Source organism: Ptychodera flava (genome assembly GCF_041260155.1).
Source record: "Ptychodera flava strain L36383 chromosome 3 unlocalized genomic scaffold, AS_Pfla_20210202 Scaffold_26__1_contigs__length_13983176_pilon, whole genome shotgun sequence".
Taxonomy (NCBI): Eukaryota; Metazoa; Hemichordata; class Enteropneusta; family Ptychoderidae; genus Ptychodera; species Ptychodera flava.
The window spans coordinates 7,650,341-7,671,853 of NW_027248280.1; the positions used below are offsets into that span (position 1 = coordinate 7,650,341).

Consider the following 21,513-nt stretch of genomic DNA (forward strand, 5'->3'; position numbering starts at 1 on the left):
CGTCAGTTATTAACATATTCCGTTTATTGTTATGAGTTGATGCACATGGTACAGTTCATGCATCTATCTATGCCCGTATATTGACTTTTCGACACCTTGAAAATTCTATCTCCTGATCCATTGACATAGTAGTTTCAAAGAATATGCACATGCGTGGTTGATTTTATATGCTTTGGTTTTTCTTTCTCTGTCTTGGTATGTCTTCGCACTCATTTCTTAAGAAAAATAGTTCCTTTATTCATAGACCCTCGAGGTTCTATGCTTTTCTGCAAGTATCATCATCCTCTGTAAAGTTGCAAAATAGTATTCAGTTGTCATCGACCAACTTTCAATAATAGGAATGTTCACTGATTTTACAGCCGAGCTGACCTACAATGGAACAGTGACGATGCCAATGGGTATGTAATTGTACATATACCAACACAGTGACAAAATTACCTACCCATTTACCTACCGACCTACCGACCTACCGACCTTCCTACCTACCTTCCTACCTACCTACCTACCTACCTACCTACCTTCCTACCTACCTACCTACCTACCTACCTACCTACCAACATACATACATACCTACATACCTACATACATACATACATACATACATACATACATACATACATACATACATACATACATACATACATACATACATACATACATACATACCGGTACATGTATTACATACCGGTACATACATACCGGTACATGTATTACATACCGGTACATACATACCGGTACATGTATTACATACCGGTACATACATACATACATACATACATACATACATACATACATACATACATACATACATACATACATACATACATACATACATACATACATACATACATACATACATACATACATACATACATACCGGTACATACATACCGGTACATACATACCGGTACATACATACATACCGGTACATACATACATACATACATACATACATACATACATACATACATACATACATACATAACTCGCAAGCTACCTTTCTAGCTACCTTGCTAGCTAACTAGCTTGCTACCTACCTACATTCATACTTTTATCAAACATATGCGTTCAATTAGATTATCATTCCACTGCATTTCAAGATCATAACCTGGAACAACTGACAAATGGGAAACCATCCGCTCTTGTATCAATTATCTTTTAAAACGCTAGAATAATTATTTGAGGGTGTCTGAAAGGAATGTAATTGCTCGCCAGATTACAATACGGAATGTCCCGACGAATATTTTACCTGTGACAACGGTGAATGTCTACATGGCGTATTTACCTGTGATTCGGTCTCTGACTGCCATGATGGTTCTGATGAGGCAAATTGCCGTGAGTTGAATTAATTCCCATATGCCATTTTGTCTCTGTCTCTCTATCTCATTAAGTGTCCGTCTATCTATCCGTCTGTCTGTCTGTCTGTCTGTCTATCTATCTATCTATGTATATAAATTATTTTGCACTTCTGACAACCTTCACAAAAGTTCGTATTTATTGCTGCTCTTCAGCGCATCTGCTGTCTGAGTATGACAATCTACATATTGACAACGTAAGTCGGTGCTGCCCATACGCGCAATTTTTATCTTTTTTGTAAACTGGTTGGACTTGATGGCAACTTATAACCGTGTCATTTCTTTCAGAGGCGGAGTGCCAAGGCTTCATTTGTGGTAATGGTCGGTGCATAGCCTGGTCACGATATTGCGATCGACGAGACGATTGCCCGGATCGATCCGATGAAATTCAATGTGGTATAGTCACATTTCATATGTATAATGAACTGCATTATTTACCGTGCCCGACAAAGGTCACACCTGGTTAATGATTAACCCTCTGAGTGCTGCAATTTCCACACCAAAATTATCGTTGCAACATTTTACCAATTTTGTGAATCTTTCTGTAATTTTTGACAATTTTGGACCAAATGAACATCACATTTTATTGGCTTCAGATTCGTATCAAAATTAGCAAAAATGTTTAGAAAAACATTGGCTGGTGTATATTTTGATATAGGTGAAAAAAATTGACTTTGGCGCTCAAAGAGTTAATTGGACGTTTCTGCAAATCCCACTCAATGACAATGAAGACAGTTATATCTTTGCAGCAGACATCCAGTGGACAAGGTCTTCCCTACCGCTAGTATTCAAATAAGGCAAAATATCATTCGTTAAATGCAAATCAACGAAGTTAGGATTTCGTAATTTTGTCCATCCATGCGAAGCGCCATCAACAAATTTTGGCTGACTTACGAACCCTTTCAAACACATTTTTTTCAAAATATTCCAAGGCCAGACTAACTTAACTGTTTTGGGTGTCATTCGTAAACTTTAACCTGTTCACCCCCACTTCCCTGTAAACAGGTCCACAATCACCATAGATAACAATGATTTTGGGACAAACCATGATGGTGAAAGGGTTAAGGAGTGGGCGACTCCTTGAAATATGTGTGACGGAACGGCTACAAAGGCTTTGATAAAGTAGGCATCGGTTGTGTGGTTAGCGAGGACGCGGATCCTTCATAGATAGTTAACACCAGCTTTAGAAAATACAAAGTTCGATTATTTTACTTACCAATCTTGCGAACAGTTTTACATTTGTTTGAAAGGTTTCGTTTAAGGGAGAAACCTCTTGCATTTGTAATGTCACTGACAATGAGTTGGAACCGCAAAGAAAGTCATTAATGTCCTTTTTAATTAAACCGTGCGAGCATTAGATTAAGACACTGATCCAGCTAGTACACATCAGTAGGATACCATTGGCGCATTTATCGAGCTAACGTTTCGCGAAATCTCGCCTTGGCCACAAACTATCTTATTGTATTTCCCCCTTTTTGTCGACAGATTTCCCAGTCTGTGGTGAGTACGAGTGCGAGGATTCAAAGGAGTGTATCCCATTCAGTATGCTTTGTGATTTCAAACATCAATGTATGGATAACAGCGACGAGAAAAGTAAACGGTGCTCATGTGAGTCGTTGACTAAATTTTCAATATGAGTGGGAGCAATTAACCCTTCCGAGCGCTGTAATGTTTTCCCGCCAAAAATGTTGGTACAACGTTTTACCAATTTTATGAATATTTATGCGATTTTTCATAATTTTGGACCAAATGAACATCACATTTCATGTGATACAGATTTGTATCAAAACTTTTGCAAAAATTAGGAAATATTGACTGGTATACATATGATAAAGGCGACAAATTTGACTTTGGCGCTCAAAGGCTTTATGATGTTGAATCTCCATGTCAAGCTAGAGTTTTGAGGGTAGTATCGCCGGCGGGGGATTTGACTTAGTGAGGGTTAAATTTTACAAGTATCACAGTAGATCTGCTTACGTCACCTAAGTCAGCATAAAAACAGTCCTGAAGTCGAGAAACGCTAACGAACACGCTAGCTGCCACTACTGAGGCCTATTATGCATTGCATCCATCTTTGATACAGTTACTTTGGAAATGCTGAAATCTCCAAGACAAGAGACACCGACTTGCATTAATTTTACTTACTAGATATGCAGACAACACTGAACACCGTTTATTAACAATAGAGGAGAAAAGCTTTAATCAAGACGCGTTTCGTTAATGCAATGAAATGAGAATATCTCATTATGGAGCTAGGGCAAATATAAAGATACGATGAAAGATTGACGGACGCCAGGTGGACAAACTCGAAGACAGACAGGCACGCACTTAGACAGACGGACCGACAGACAAATAGACAGACAGGGGCGCGTATTTACGGACAGTGTTCGAATTATTTGATTGCCAAAAATTAATAATCGGAGAGATCACTGCTGTGGCATACACAACTTTCACATGAAGTGAAAATGTAATACCCGTCCTTTGTTCAATAGACAGTCTCTCTGACCACTGTGTCTCGTGTTTTTCCATCCAGCGATGTGTAGCAGTAAAGGTGGCTTCCAGTGTCACGATGGTAGCTGCCTGCCCCCTAGAGTCAGGTGTGATGGTATCGTCGACTGCATGGGCTGCGTGGAAGGACTTCAACAGGACGAAGGAGAAGACATATGCAGTACGGGAAGCCTTAACATAATCAATTATTTGGAAAAGATTGTGTTTCGGCCACACCGTCACACTGGGCTTTGTCTTATTTAACTAATTAATGGGGAGATTTTGTTTACTCCTAATACATAATTATTTTATGATCTTAGGCGCAGCTTCAGGTAGTATGCGCCACGAGAGTGAAAGACTTAAACTGTTACCCAAGATTTTCCGATATTTGAAAATCAAAATGGCCACTATCCTTGTGTTAGTTCTATAGGGAAAAATTAAAATCTCGATTTTCGAAAACCTAAGACGTTGTAAAGTTTTCTTACACCAAGAGCTTTAAAATGAACGCCTACAATTGATAGATCAGAATAGAATTGATAAAATTTGAAAGCTCTAATCGAGACTAGATCTTCCTTAAGTTACTATGAGCCTCTAAAGTGAAAGATTTAAACTTTTACTCAAACTTTCCATACGAAATCTTTCAACCATTCTCTTTCAAAATCAAGAATGGAAATCGGAGGTCAAACTTTGTTACTAGAGAAACAAATAACCCAAGATTTACCGATATTTGAAATTCATAATGGCCGCCACCCCTGTGTTAACTCTACGGAGAAAAATAAAATTTTCGAATGTTGAAAAACTAAGCGGGAGAGAATTTTGTTTACACCAAGAATTAATTTAATGAATCCGTACAAGTGGTATATCAGAAATGAATTGGAAAAAGTTTGAGAGGCTGTCCCCGAGGCGCGTTCTACCTTAAAGGTATACGGGTAGCTGTTCCAAGTTTGCCACAGTTACCATGGAAAGAGAAAATCTAACCAATATTAGATTTTAATCGGGTGGCCGCTTTTTAAAAACAACGCCCTCACATGGGCATTTTGAATACCAAGGAACGCCCCTTTGACCATATATATGGGCATATTTAGACTACAGGTGACTATATACCTTTATGCATCATCCGTTTCAACCCCAAATTAAGCTTAGGCCTACATATCTGAGCAAGAAATCACAAAAATTAAGTCAGGCGCAAGCTTCGATCCTTGGCGTTTGTCGACTTGGCCAAAAATTCACCAAATTTCAAAACATCGTTAGCAAACTTGCTTCATCTTGTAATCTTGCCGTCTGTTTGGCTTGAATGCATTTGTTGAAAACAAAGATCTGACCATTACATGACATTTTATCAATGATCTATTTCACTAGCCGGGACTGTGATAGCGGAAGACATGGTATGCCCGAAGGAGCAATCTGGCTACGGCCTTCGCTGCGCCAGTGGAGTTTGCATTGCCGACTCGTTGAAATGTATCTACCACAAGGACGAATATAAGTACGAAATTGGATGCCGTGACTTGACTCACCTAAGAGACTGTGGTGAGTGTTCTAATTTTGAACATGAATATATATATATATATATATATATATATATATATATATATATATATATATATATATATATATATATATATATATATATATATATATATATATATATGTATGTATAATGTACGCGCCATTGAAAATTATCATGTCCCTCCAGGCTTTTCGCTATCAGCTACTAAGGCGGTCAAAGGTTACATCGGAATAGGTGAAATTTTAATATTGTCGTTTAAATTTATGTCAACTTTTCTGCATTGGGGGAATCGGTAAATAGGTAGCAAACCTTTTAAAACGACAGGTCGATGATCTGGACAGAAAATAGAGATCTCTTTATTAGTGGCCATACTTCACAGTTCTGTGAATCCCGTTCAAAATTATGATTCCCTCGTATGCTGAATTCGAATATTTTACAGCCGACCATCCTTGTCCTGAAGATAGAGCTATGTACAAGTGTCCTGGAAGTTATTGCATTGACCTCTACAGACGATGTAACGGGGAGAAAGACTGCCCCAATGCCGAAGATGAAATAGGATGCGGTGAGTCGTCAAGTTACCTAATGAAGAATTCCATTTCTGGAGATCTGTTAAGATTGTTGCTTCACTTTATGTTACCCTATCTGAGCAGCAACGTCCTTTTCAATTTGAATTTACTGATGAGGGATTTCTCCTAGAGTTGCCAACTTGCTGGAACAATATATTGTTCTCGTCGGTAATAACATGATATATCGGTTTCTGGAGTGAACGAAATTAGTTTTGCATAAGTACAGTACGAAAAAGAACAAGAGCGACGCGTCGTTTTGATGTACCTTAAATGAAAAGTTAAGTTCTAACAGTCTGATTTTTGAGCTTCCCAAATATGATCAGCCTCAAGAACTGCAATTTCTTTTCCCAAAGCTTATAGATTAAACATGGACGTAAAAGAAAGCGGTGCTGGTGTTAAGCGGAATTCAGTAGATAATTTACGCACTTCAAATCTATAATTCTGTCAATTTAACACATATAACGATTCCTCGATACAATATTTAAGCGATAACCCACACCAAGTGAAGGCATACTACGAGATTTTGACCAGTTCACGACATAAGCTTATGTGCACGAGCGATAGCGTGTGCATATAAGGAATGAACTGGTCAAAGTCGAGGGGTATGCCCGTCACGAAAGTGATTTGTTGCTATTATATCATAATATTGAATTCAAATTCTTGCCTGAAACTTCAAAATAGGATTTTTTCTCGTGCCTGTTCTAACCGTGCTATATTGCGAATATACCATGGTCATTTCCACTTGTCGACCAATCAGATTGCAGTATTTGCGCCATCAATGAACTGGTGTGATATAATTCAGCATATTTGGCCCCTTCCCTCCTAAAATTGTGCACTCAAACTACACCCATGCAGGTATACCTCACGTAGCCATCTTGATCACATTACGCAAATGGCTATAAATGTGTACATATAACAATATTCAAATAATAACGCATAATAGTAAGGACAAGATCAAGATTTGTTACCTGCGAAAGGGATGGTGCTCATGACGGTAATATTGATGATGCCCGACCCGAAAGGTATCATCAATGTTACGGTTATTACGGTTATTAGTACATATAGTAGTCATAACTGACCAGTTACGTCATGAACGTCTCCGTTTACCGAACATCATATCCAAAACAGCTTTCTTATTATTTTTAAGAACAAGACAGCATTGTCTGTAGCTAGTCCCATATGTGTTTACAGACCAACTGAGCCAAAATAGTTTCTATTACAACTAAAGATAAGTGCCGTATGCCAGGGGCGCACTTTTTGTACGCGCAGAAGCAAGTTGTGCATGCACGACAATTTGTGGTGCGCAGATAAGAGGCGCAATAAATTTGAACGCCTCCAAAGCAGGTAAGAAACACAGCATCGCGCGGGCAAGAATTTCCTGAGCCGTGTTACAAGCACTTCGTTTCAGTATTTCATGAAACTAAGTCTAAGGCCATCACTATTATCGAACAAAACGTAAGGTGCAATAACTAAATAAATAAATAAGTAAATAAATAAATATATATATATAAACTAAATAAATCACGCTTTTGAATTCGACGTCTTCAAAAAAAAATAATATTTGAGAAGACGTAACCCACCAACCTCACAAATCCCACAACAATTTATACACAGATACCTACACATGTCCTGCTGGTACGTTCAAGTGTGTTGATTCTGGTAACTGCCTGGTGGCTGATCAATTATGCAACGAAGTGAGACAGTGCCCCTCTGGATCGGATGAGCTTTACTGCAGTAAGTTCACACCATACCTGTTCAGGTTCCGGAGAATGAAGTGTGTGGCAAACATATCCAGTGTTACTTCGTTAAAATTTGAATGGGATTTCTTGCTGATATTGCAAAACCGAACTCTCAAAATACACATGAAATTTCACGATATCAAGGCGGCAGATGAAAAATTTTGTTTGTGTATGCTTGCAAAACTATTGAAATCTTTTATAACTATTAATCTGAACTTGTTTTTGAGCAGAATTTTGCAATAACAGAGTTCATCTGAGATGTAATTTCTCCTCACAATGACAGATATTGAATGTCCCCCTGGATGCACTTGTATTGGCTATCAAATTGACTGCAGTGGTAATGACCCTGAGTTGATCCGCGAAGTTGATCCTCTGATAACAAGATCGTTGTAAGTAAACCACAGGCAATTCGCCGAGTTCATTTGATTCAGTTACCATGGCCGTTTATATTACTATTATTAAATAGCGAAAAAAGCGTGAGCCCATCGGTAGTATGCGCCTCGAAAGTGAAGACTGAAACTTTTGCTCAAACTTTCCTGAATAAACTTTTTAACCATTCTCTTACCAAATCAACAATAAAAATCAGGGGTCACGGTGCAAAAGGTGGAACTAGCAAAACAAATTACACAACATTTTCCGATATTTGAAATTCAAAATGGCAACTATCCCTGTGTTAGTTCTATAGGGAAAAATTAAATTCTCGATTTTCGAAAAAGCAAAATGATGAAAAACTTTTCTTCACCAAGAGCTTTGAAATGAACCCCCACAAGTGGTAGATCAGAAAAAAATTATGAAACTTTGAAGGCCCGAATATCTGTCCCGAGGCGCGTTCTACCTTAATGTATCGTTCGTTTCAGCCCAAATTACATCCTTGACCAAGGGACCACAAAAATTCAAAACTTAAGTCCGGCGCAAGCTTCGATCCTTCGACTTGGCCAAAATTTCACCAAATTTCAAAACTTGCTTCATCTTGTAATCTTGTCGTCTGTTTGGCTTGAATGCATTTGTTGAGAACAAAGATCTGACCATTGCATGATATTTCATCAATGATCCATTTCTCCACTAGCCAGGACTGTGATAGCGGAAGACATGGCACGCCCGAACGAACAATCTGTCTGTGCCTTTATCTGTGTGATATAATAACTTAATTATTTAATTAATTATGAATTACACATAAGATGGTGACGTATACTATCCACTTTCTTCTGTTACAGAAATATTAGTTATCTACCTGACGGGGTCACTGATCTGGGTTCAACCAATTCTACCTGGGAGGAGTTCTTCGATCCCTTCCTCCTTCTTGGTGAGCTGTAAGTATAAACGCCAGATTAACTGGTCCCACTTAGCTAGGATATGACCAACGCCATTCCTTGGAAAATCTGAAACCATGTCGTTTTTTTCCCAACAGCAGAGTTGAATCTTCTGGTGTCATTTTCGTGTCGTCGGTTGCTATCATTTTTTCAATTAAAATGATTTTATCTCAAAACTTATGTCAACCATCAAGCGTACCTTTTCTTACTGGTCAAACGCAGCTATACACCATTGAGCTTGTGACAGATAATATTCTCGAGCGTAAGGGCTGTATGAAAAAGGAAATTGCAAGAGTGTCATCAGTTATAGAATTTTGACGTACCTCTCAATGTTTATGACGTATAACACGCAGCAAATAAGGCAGTGACTGATCAATATATTAAGCAATCATCATTCTCATACAGCTTTTGTTTAAGTGTTGTCAGACTAAATTTTGGAGCACATCACATAACGAGAATTATCTCAAGCAGTCTATAAAATATATTGCACAGTTTTCATTTTCCTTCAACAGCGAATTATCCGGAAACGGACTGGTCTCGTTTACGAATCGCCTTTTTTCAGGACTGACAAACCTGGCTAAACTGTAAGCTTCAACTACCTTATGCTTTCATTTTCATGTTGTTGCGGGTTGTCACAGCTAAAATATCATAGAGGCAGTAGTGTAGTATCAGCAGCAACAATCGCGGCAGTAGTGGCAATGGCTGTATAGGTTTTCAAACATGGAATGGTCCTTGGGGAGGTCCTGGGGAGTTACAGGACCGTGGGCGCACAATAGGGGGACTACTGCTGACGCCGTTATTTGCATACACTGGGCGGGAGTTTTTGAATTCTCATAGCATCGCTTTGACTGTATGATAAATTTGAATAATCATGATGGACACTTTCGTGACATATGCAAAGAGGGGTCAAACGGTTGTAGAGGGAACACATTTTGAAACATGCGTTCTCCGACAAATAACGAAACTTTTTTTTTCAGTTTATTTTCGACTCAAGTTTAGTAGCTGTATATTCACAGACATATGCAACATTCAACGACAATGAACGCCTGAAACATTGCAAAATTATGGGATTTTGGGACAAAACACGGCACGTCCGATCAGTAGATATAGCATGGCTTTTTTACATTTGCATAGATTTACGATAATCCGGGTTTTATAGGGGAGGTTCCTGTTTTTAAGGGAAAGTAGTACGCGCATCGAACATGAAAGACTTTAAAATGTTGCTTAAACTTTTCCCTACGCAAACTTTCAACATTCATTTCAAAATCAAAAATCAAAATCGGGCGGGGGTGTCACCTAGCATATTTTGGTACTGGAGAAAAAATTACCTTATATGTTTAACGATATTTGTTAAATCATCTAGTTTAAAATTCCTGCACCTTGACAGAAAATACAACTCTCAGTTTTTACAAAATTAAACTGATGAGAAATTTAATTATTCCATAGGCTTACAAAATGAGCCTCCAAAAGTGGTAGGTCATTATGAAAGTTTGAGTCCGATTACTTGTTCCCAAGGTGCATTCTGCCTTCAACCTCGGTTATGACTAAATCTAAAAATCTAGCAACACATTTATGTAACGATTGCAATTGCAAAGGAGATCAAAAGACGGAAACACCCTGTAACCATCTTGACACCTTGGTTAATCCCGATCCTGGGCCTTTTCCAGCCGGGGTTTGAGTGTGGCTCATCGACATAAGAGACACAATGATAAACATTCCATGTAGTGCGGTGTGATGTCATATCAAGTAGAAGTTATGACGTCATAAAATGTAGCCTTGACACAGAAAATGGTTAACCGATACAGCGTTAGCGAAATAAATCTGATCGAGATGAATAAAGAGGAAGTTGATCATGGAGCCGTTACACGGAGCGGAGTCGATTCGATCCAAAGATACCCCCCCCCTCTCTCTCTCTCTCTCTCTCTCTCTCTCTCTCTCTCTGTAGTATAGTATTGGCGTTTTTGCAACGAGAATCTTAAGTGGTATACATGAATATACCGTGTAATACTCACCAATAGAAACTATACTTGAAAAACGTTCTTAACAGTGCATATTTTTAAAAGTCAAACTTACAATATCTTTAATTCACTTCATTTCGTTTCAGCGTCATCAGAAAAAATAGAATATTACGATTGCCCGAAGGTATTTTCGATAACGCGTTGAAGTTGAGGCACATGTGAGTATTGCGATCACGTGCACCTTGATCTCAGAAGTCGATAAATAGTTTTCTTCCGGGTTTCGCCGCATGTCATTGTGCTTATTAAAAGATTGGCCAAAAAGTATGAAGATTAATTGCTAATATACATGTATGGCTTTTTTCATTAAATATTTATATCAACACCGCAACAAGAATAGCCTTTCGCGTTTAGTTTGAAGACATCTAGGATGTGTGTCTGAAAAATGTTAATCAGTAATTATGTTCCCCCTACATTGAATCAACATATGCCACCTCTTGTGGAAAACGTATCATTATTTACATCCCTCTGGATATGTTTGTAGATACTTGGCATTTAATGTCACCACTTATTGGAAGGTTTATCGATTCTTCAAATTAAAAAATATATGTTTGCCGGCTCTGTTGTTCCTTTCAAGCGCGTTTACATCGAGCAACTGTATGTGATAGAAGGGCGCCTTGAATATCCCAATACTATAGTTGACTGACAAATGGAAATGCTTCTGACAACAGCAACCGACAACATGTCAATTGGAGAGAACCTGTCAGTATTTGTACGTCCACTGTTCGACATATCCTTGTAAGTCTCTGTTCGCGAACCCAATTTCAAACTCATGACAGCTGAACATTTTAAAGAATTTTGCCAGATACATATATAATGCAACACCGACGCTGTTGTACATCCGCAGTAACATGGAAGATAATAGAATCACTTACTACCCGGAGACTTTATTCATTGAGCTTGATCATCTGTCCAAGTTGTAAGTATCTACGGCATTTATTTCGTTCTTACAACTGCATTAATGTCAACTATCGTTGTAATTGTCAGCCCTTCTGTCCTCCTGTATAGCTTATTGGTGGCCGATTTGATTACAATCGGGGGTAGAAATGGTGACGTCACCACTTGTGCTTGTACTGCTGTACGTCGTCGTCGATTGCTTATCTTCACTGCTGAAGAAGATCGCGTTTAAATCCCGCGCGTCAGCCAGAGCAGCTGACCAATCTGTAAGAGTTTTACAACCTCCTCTTGTTATGGACGCAGCGTTGTGTTGAAATATGCAACCTGATTGGCTCCTGCAAAGCGCGCGATTTGAACGCCATCTTCTATGGCTGTGGTTTAGACGAAGTTAGGCGTCTATGGCAAAGTATTAATTTATTTCTAAATTTATTTATCTATTTATTTAATTATACAAATCCTATGTTATAGCACCACCCATCAGAAGTTTTCGTCACGGTTTTTGCGGAGTCGTTCAAAGTTAATTATTGACTAAAAGGAAGCTGTATGTATTTATTCTACGATGGATGTACCAATAGGAATATTTTCTTTAGGCCGCGTTAAAAAAATGGTGAAGGGGGGAGGGGGGGGGGGGCTGGAGGAATCGCGATTGAAATCTTATTTTTTTTCAGATCCCCCCCATACCCTCAAAAATTTTCAAGTACCCCCTCGATACCCTCAAAAATTTTCAAGTCCCCCCCCCAAATTACCATATAGCCGCATATTTATTAGGAATGCACACAGAGTAAAAATAAACATGTAATGTGTCGTTCTGCACCCAGATGTTCAACACTACCTCTTATCAGCAGGTTTTAGAGCCATATACCTAGGGCAAGTTCTTAAATTGATTCATTTTTAAATGCATCTGTGGACTTTTTGGATTTCTCAGTCCAACCTGACTTGAGTTTTTCCAACTTTGGCCAGTTCAATGGCGCCAGCTGAAAAGCACACAAAATGACAATCGTGAGAGAGTATGAAAATTGTGTACTCCTAGCTACGTTTAACCAAATTGTGAAAACATGAGCACAGTGACCTACCGATTTTTTTATTTGAAAAGTACAAGACATATACAACTTAGGTGCCACTTATGTTTTACAATATTGATGATACTGGAAGGTTAAAATATTCCATGATATTAATGATTTTATCTCTGAAAATTTGGGTGTAATAATGGCAAATTTGATAAAAAATAAATGATTCCATTTAGTCACACATTTTTCCATTGAAATTAGAGTCTTTACTGTTCAAAGTTTTACTTTTGTGTTATTGGTACAATGAGATGTGAAAATTTCATTCACTGCTTGAAATTGAAATGAACGGTTTCATATGTTGATTTTAAGTGATTTTAGAAAAACTGACTTTTCATCGTACATTTGTATAAGATCAAGTATGGTGACCCCATCTTTTTTCTCTAATATTTGGTTGTTCTCATACCAGAATTCACAAATCCATAGTAACTGTTAGTCCCCTAGTCTTCTATGTGTTGCTCTCTGGCTGGATCTTGTGTACAAGTAGATGTATGTTCCACTGTCGATTGAGTGTCCTATGACCAAAACTCTTCTTAAACTACATCAGAGTCAAAGCTACGTGTATCACTGTCACTGCCAGTGTGGAGTAGCAGGGCAGTAGTTGTATTAACTTTTTATTTTGACAATATTTTTGTTCAGTTTATACAATTGCGTTCTTGTTCTACTCCCTACAGCATGTTGAGCTGTCAAATATTCAGCTTGCTAACACAGCCTACGTGTACCGTGCATTTGTATCATTCAATTATCACCAATATTTAGACAAACGGGCTTTGTTGACAAAATGAATATTGTGTTTTTCAGCATGCTGTAGAGAGACACCAAGAAACTGTGTTTGATACATTGCATAGAAATATTGAAAATTTATCAACCGTTTCAGCTCCTGCCCCATAATACAAGGCCAACTTGTTTTACAAAAATTTAATGGCATTCATACATTTTTAGATTTTTTTCGAAATTATAAAAGACATGAAATGTGACAAAACGGTTCTAGATTTTGTTTAATTATTACTAACATTAGAACCATTGGACGACATCAAAATGATGGGAGTCAAAATATTTTCAGGTTCCCTCCCCTACAGGCAGAGCAAAACTTTCAAGCCCCCTCCCCCCTCGACTACCCAAAAAATTTTCGAATCCCCCTGAATTCCTCCAGCCCCCCACCCCTCACCATTTTTTTTGAACGCGGCCTTATTTCTTCTATCAAATTTCCTCGTGACAAAACTGAATAAGAGAAAACGCCAAAACGGTGCTGTATTTGAATGTTGTCGAACCGTAACGTCGGTCTGTACGCTGGATTGTCGGAAACATAGAAACGCTAATAGACGAGAACTCTTTCATTTGCAGCAATGATCTACAACATACTGATACATTAAAATACAGCACCATTCATCTTCGAAGTTCTAGAAAACGAGACTCGGCGTTTAGGTTTGATTTTTTTTTAGTCTGGAGTGAGTTGTTGGTGCTACGTGAAACACGTGTTAGTCATTATATACTGAATTTTTGGTTGTAGGGTGTCCGATGACTACGCTTTCTGTTGTCTCGCCGGCATCGAGCGAGGGAGAATACGAGACTGTGAACCGTCCAGTGATATCTTCTCCTCTTGTGACGATCTCATCAGCGACACTTTCATGCGTTTTGTGATTTGGGTGGTGGGCCTGGTGGCCTTTCTGGGCAACCTGTTCGTACTACTGCGGCAGGTGAGACTGAACGACACGGAGAAGATGAAGATTAGTATGTTGCTGATCACCAATCTGGCCCTGGCGGACGTTCTTATGGGGGCTTTCCTCATGATCATCGCCACAGCTGATGTTTACTACCGAGGGATCTACGTCAAAAACTCCAGATTATGGAGAATCAACGACTTTTGCGTCGTGGCGGGCGCTCTGGCGACAGTGTCTACCATCATGTCCGTCTTCATTTTAAGTCTCATGGCGGTACAGCACGCCCTCATAGTGAATTTCCCGCTCCGCAACACCATCCTCTCGCCCACCCAATTGAAGGTAATCCTCGCATCTGCATGGATGATCAGTACTTTCATGGCCGCTGCTCCGAAACTCGACTTCCACTATTTCGACGAATTCTTCTACGGCCGCACCGGTATGTGCCTGCCCATCCACTTGCAGACCGACAAGACGCCGGGGTGGGTGTACGCCACCTTCATCTACGTAATCTTCGTGGCTTTGGGCTTTTTGACGGTCTTGGCGTCCAACTTTGCCGTCAGGCGTGGCATCAAGCGCCTGGAAGAGATCAGCAACGTCCGGGTCAACGTGGTGGAGGAGGGTCTAGTGTCCGTGACGTCTGCCATGGTGAAGACAGACCTCATGTGCTGGCTGCCCCTCGTCGTCATCGGTCTCGTCGTCCTAGGGGGATCAGAAATCCACCCTAATCTGTACGCATGGACCGTCACTTTCATCCTGCCTTTCAACTCGGCTTTGAATCCTATCCTGTTCACTTACCGAAGCATCAGTATAATCAAAAAGAAAAGGCTGGAGGATGAAAATGTTCGCCCGCTAGGTAAACCAAGTAGCTGTATATCTAACTCTGACATACGGACGGCTAATAAAAGCTGTTCAGAGAAACAATGTAAATGTTGTAGCCCAAACGAGGGACTAAGTGCCAGAGGGTAGGTGACCATTTGCCCGACATCACCAGTTCAAATAATCTCCTGCTTTGAGAGTAGTAGCCCCTTTTTTGTGTTCATTACATACACTATCTTCCAAAATTTTCTCTGAAACTTTTGGGTATATTTGCAAAGACAATCGTTAATCGTATCCGTTTTTGAATAACTGGCAAAAATTCGTTAAAAATAGCGTCAGTGACACTTTGGATCACGCAGACCAAGTTTCAGAACTATTGGAAACGGGGCTGCAGAGAAGAAGATAGTTTGATCAAAAGGGGAAAATTTGCCTCTAAATTACAAATATGAAATTTTCACCACGATTTGAACAAATCCGACAGAGGTCAACCCTCGAATCATGCACACCAAGTTTCAGAACTATTGGACATGCGATTCCAGAGAAAATATTATGACCAAAATTGGGGAAAATACACATTAAGATCATCCGTATGAACATGTATACCAAATATCAAAGCTATCAAAGAAGTTGTTTTTGAAAAAATGACTAAAAATGGAGAAATTGCCCCAAAATTACAAATAAGACAAGTTCACCACAATTTAAAACCTAAGGTCACCCCGAGGAATATGCATAACAACTTTCAAAGCAATTGATCAAGCCGTTTCAGAGAAGAATATTTTTTGACTAAAAACTGAAAAAGTTACCCAAAAAATATAAATGTGCAAATTTCACCACAATTTGAATACCTGTAATTAGGTTACCTAAGGGAACTATTATATTTCATTTAAACACTGTGGCAGCTATGGTGAGAGAGCTTTAGCAATTCCCAGGATATTTCTTTTTTCAGCTCATTTGCATACGTTTGACACTGACATGTTCACTAAAAACAAAAAAATACTTCCGTTAAATGACTTTCAATCCATACCCATTGTGATCTTAAACGTGTATGTCTTCTGAATAAAACTTAAATGTTTTTAGCGCCATTTTCCACTATTAAATAACCATACATATATTGCTACATACATACCTACCTAAATACAAACCTATATACATACACAAAGGCACACACACGCACACATACATACATACATACATACATACATACATACATACATACATACATACATACATACATACATACATACATACATACATACATACATACATACATACATACATACATACATACATACATACATACATACATACATACATACACATGCATGAATGCATGTATGTATGTATGCATTGAATCTCAACTATTTTTAACTTGACAACTTCAGGATTTAAAAATGTTAAAATAACATGCTATGCATAGAAAAAATTGATAAGCCGAATAACAGGGATTCATGTATGTATATATATATATATATATATATATATATATATATATATATATATATATATATATATATATATGCCGTTCGATGATGAAAATAGTTCTATATTTTGAACAGACTTTCGTTTAACATGGAAATTATGTATGTTATTTTCATTTTTACATACAAATTTTGAGAGATAATCACGTACGAGGGGCATGTAATAAGAATATTATAGGCCAAACATTGGACTACATAACCACGGGGCAGGAAACCATTTACCCTCCTTACGCCGGGAAAATTGTCACCTACCCTCGAACATGCAGTCCAATATTTGGACTATAATACACGGGTAGTATTCCACATGATGCAGACAGATACACGTGTCCTGTTATTAGATCAGCACATTCGTACACCAGACAGCCTTTACAGGCAAACTAGTCTCAGCGGACAGCTGATTAAGGGCTGAGATTGAGAGTTCAGTATTGGGGGAGAGTTGGTAGTCTACGCGTTCTTTTACAAATGAAAGGTTAATACCGAAGTTTTGCAAATCAGCCCTACCTCCCCAATTATTTCTGGCCATTACCTATATGGTACACCCAGTCGAAACCTGGTGTTTGTGAACGGTCGACATGATTTTAAGAGGTTGAAAGAACAAGTAATTTGTGACTCAAATTAGCTGTATGTTATTTATCGCAACACAAACTCATCTTCAGCTTCTTACCCTTACAAAAAGCGTTCGTTCTCATTCCACCCCAAATATTTGCATATTCCTCAAAAGTTTCCTACGGTGTTTCCATCGAATCTTCCTCTCTAGTGATATGTTTACAGGGTCCTGGAACAACTAATGCTAATGGATAAAGCTAATGAATTGTCCCGGGTCACACAAAAAATCGTTCCGACCGCTGGTTTGCAACTGACTATACTGTAGCTGTAATAAGTTGAGAGTCCACGTGTGTATAAAATGATGACAAGACCCGAGCAATGCTGAAAGGGTCACCTTTGACATTTAGCTTTATAAATTTACAATTATTTCTTTCTGAAATATACACAAAACAGCGCAGTTTTTCAGAAAATCAGAGCGACTAGAAATAACCTTCAAGTACATCGTCAGGTATGGTTTGTACGAACGTGTATATAATAAGCCCGTTATGGTCATACGTTTGGCTATTATGTGGAGAATCTAAAATGCTACTAATGTCATGCTGGGTAAGGAGAGGTTTTTTTTGCAGTGTTAACCAATTTGGGCCAAGTCGATTCATGGGGCTGCTCAGCCCTAGGTAGGATTGGGATATTTCTTTTCCATAGTCACACAGTATGGCATGGAACTTTTTGTCACACAAAAAGGTGCGACAATATATGCAAAATGTGAGAATGAAACCGTTAACTTGTTTATAATTCCGGTTTCTCTCCGTCGAAGAAAGAAATTCTGCAGTAGCGATGAAAGAATTCAGAATTTGTTGTGTTTCATTCACACAGATCCACGGATCGCTGAGGCTGTGTTCCATGACATTGCGACAACACGGCTATTCTTTGTCATCCCCCCGAGTAGAGCTGCTCACCTTTCCATGACTGCATGGCTGGCGTACAGTGAGGACAACTACATCACACAGCTGGACATCAAGACTATGATAAATGACGTCAGAAAGGCCCTGACTAATCTGCATAAGCGGGGCATGTACCATGGCAGTGTCGATTTTGATCACCTGTTGGTAGACGATGATGACGTAAGTCGGCAATTCCAATTCAATTGCAACTTGCAAGTTTGGAGATAAAGAACTGGTGCTTTCATAACCAAGTGCTGATATCTTGACCCCTTCGGGACCTTAAAAATCGAAATACAAAAGTGATATTCCTAGTCAACACAAAAAGGTTTACTGCAAGTAGCTATCTGTCTCTTTCTGATTTGCTCTCACCCATTTCTTTATGTGTATCTCTCTCTCTAACTCTTTATATATATATATATATATATATATATATATATATATATATATAATATATATATATAATATTATATACTTTCTCTTGCAGGATTCATGCCTTAGAGGGTTTCTTTTGGTCAGAATAAATGAAGATAGAGTGTCTGATTGGACAAAGGCTGAAGACGAGAGGCAGGTACGGACCTTACAGCAGGAACTGCAGAAGGTGTTACTGGAGAGGAAAGAGGAATATTAGATCGATTTGGTGTTGTAAGGATAACAACCCTGTATGAGGTTATGAAGAAAACAAATTTTATGTCTTGTGCACAATGTTTGTGTCGCTTATAGAAATTTTGAGTCGTTCCTTTTTTGTGTTACTGTAGTAAGATTGAGCAAGACTGCTGTCTTTTGAAATGGTGTAGCGATACGGATAGGTGGCGATCAAATGATTTCTCTTCTATGCAATACCTAAAGTTGACAACAGTTATAGATGTGTAGCTTGCAGAAATCACCAAGGCATGTTATGATTTCGTTATATTGTGAAACACACAGGATGGCTGATTTTAGCGAGAATGTCTTTTCTTTTATTCTGTGAAGCAATAAGGACTTTCAATTTGTAAAAGTGTGAGAAAATCTGGAGGCGAGAAGAAATGAAAACCTGATTGAGCTGTTGAAGTTTTTCATTAAGGATATGTAAAACAAATGTTAGCGAGAATGTCTTTTCTTTTATTCTGTGAAGCAATAAGGACTTTCAATTTGTAAAAGTGTGAGAAAATCTGGAGGCGAAGAAAATGAAAACCTGATTGAGCTGTTGAAGTTTTTCATTAAGGATATGTAAAACAAATGTTATAGCCATTATGGCTTACCTTGGGCTATACATCAAACTCTTTAAAACAAGGAAATAATGAAATGGATAAACGTTTTGTTGCATCTGATATTAGTTTTGTTGCATCTAAACTTCCTGGCATCAAAAAACAAAGGAATCAACAGGTTTTGTGTTGTGATCAAAAGAACATTAGATATTTGGCTATATACTATATTATCTAAGGTGTTGAGATGACTTCTTATTGAACGCAGTGTGAATCGATTCAAATATTTAAGTATGAAATCTATATATTGCCACATTAAAGCCCGACTAGCTGTAACTCTTGAAATTTGTTGACCTCCTGGTTTTCTCTAAACTCTACCCTCGGAAAGGATATGAGCTTTAACTGCATTAGGAAACCGTTCCTTTGTGAAAGTAAATTCAAATTTTAACAGTCATTTTGATTTCCCATCAGTTTCAAAAATTGGTAACATTACAAAGGAAACAACATACAATGTCACAGTTGAAAACATTCACCCCTATGCATTACATTGACTACTCTGTGCAGTTTATGTGAAGATTTAATTACAGTGTCAATGGTTTGTGCTTTTTAACATGGATTTGCAATTTAATGAGTGGACACACACTTAATATTTATCTTGTTCTTTATATTTATCTTGTAATCATCATTTTTGAAAATTGAACATACAGTCCCAGTGGGTGGTCAATAATCAGTGTACCGGTATGCACACACCTAAGTTAGTAAATTCCCACAAACGTATTATAGTTTGAAAGTAAAATCATAAAAATACTGCTAAAAGAAGCAGCTTGTGGGACTTTAATGCATATAATTTATTGTAATACATTATATAACAAATTTCATATAATCAATTTTAATATTGAAATCTGACACTGATATATCAACGCATCAAAGTATAGGCATAATTTTCGGCAACACGTGATATAATTCATTTGATTTATTTCAATGTGGAAGTTTGACATCGAAATTTTAACACATTATATATACGAATACATAATATATACGAATAGTTTGTTGTAACTTGTGATTTTCATATCATCGATCTTAGTATTGTGTGTTATACTAAATATTAACGCATCACTGTATATGCTTAATTTGTTATAACATAAAATAATACATATCATTTAATTGATTTTAATCTGGAAGCATGAAATTATATGTTAATGTATCAATGTTTATACAGTGAACCTTGCTAAACCGAACCCTTTCTAAACTGGAGACCTGTCTAACCTGGACCCTTTTCCAAGTCCCATTCAAATAGAACTATGTTAAAAGGACCTCTATAAACCAAACACCTCTCCAAACCAAACAATTTTCTCAGTCCCTGAAGGGTTCACTTTAGACTGTACATAATTTGTTGTAACATGACACAGAGACATTTGTTTTGATTGCATAACAAAATATATTCGTCACTTGTTCCAATGTAACTGCTTATATTGAGACGTAATGTGTCTTCTATTTGTCAAATTTTCCAATCAAAGGCAGGAGGATCGTTCTGTTATCACGATTTCCGATCATGATTTTCCAACTCGTAGGTTAAAAAAATGCATTGAGTGTATTGTATTAGCATACACTAGAGTCAACAAGGCTAGCGCCAGAAAAGCTATACTGTATAATTGTGGATCTTTTCATAAAACACATTGAGTGACTGACATATTTACCTTCTCTTAGAATAAATGTATTGCTTTTTCACATCAATGTATTTGCGTGTTCTAATTTATAGATTATATGCGTCACTCAGTGTTATACACAAAATGCATGTCAATCTTTCAAATTACCTACATCATATTTACCCTGATGAGTTGGAAATCAAAGAAACAACAGAGGGTAGGAACTCTGCTTCATATCTTGATCTGTTCCTACAAGTGGGTACTAATGGGCTGCACACTAAGCTGTATGACAAAAGGGATGATT

The 21,513-nt window shown here is 38.0% G+C and overlaps 1 protein-coding gene and 1 long non-coding RNA gene across 2 annotated transcripts; both read left to right on the top strand.

Moving 5' to 3' along the window:
* Positions 1-1,235: 1,235 nt before the first annotated feature.
* Positions 1,236-2,957, top strand: LOC139126078 (uncharacterized). The gene is made up of 3 exons (XR_011550456.1): positions 1,236-1,335; positions 1,644-1,751; positions 2,841-2,957. It is a non-coding gene; the product is annotated as an uncharacterized lncRNA (long non-coding RNA).
* A 5,917-nt stretch (positions 2,958-8,874) lies between these two features.
* LOC139126008 (G-protein coupled receptor GRL101-like) lies at positions 8,875-19,067 on the top strand. Its single transcript, XM_070692077.1, has 7 exons — positions 8,875-8,964; positions 9,477-9,548; positions 11,069-11,140; positions 11,827-11,898; positions 14,451-15,454; positions 18,315-18,562; positions 18,867-19,067. The coding sequence occupies exons 4-7, from the start codon at positions 11,831-11,833 to the stop codon at positions 19,008-19,010; spliced, it is 1,464 nt and encodes a 487-aa protein (XP_070548178.1). The 5' UTR covers positions 8,875-8,964; positions 9,477-9,548; positions 11,069-11,140; positions 11,827-11,830; the 3' UTR covers positions 19,011-19,067.
* Positions 19,068-21,513: the final 2,446 nt, after the last annotated feature.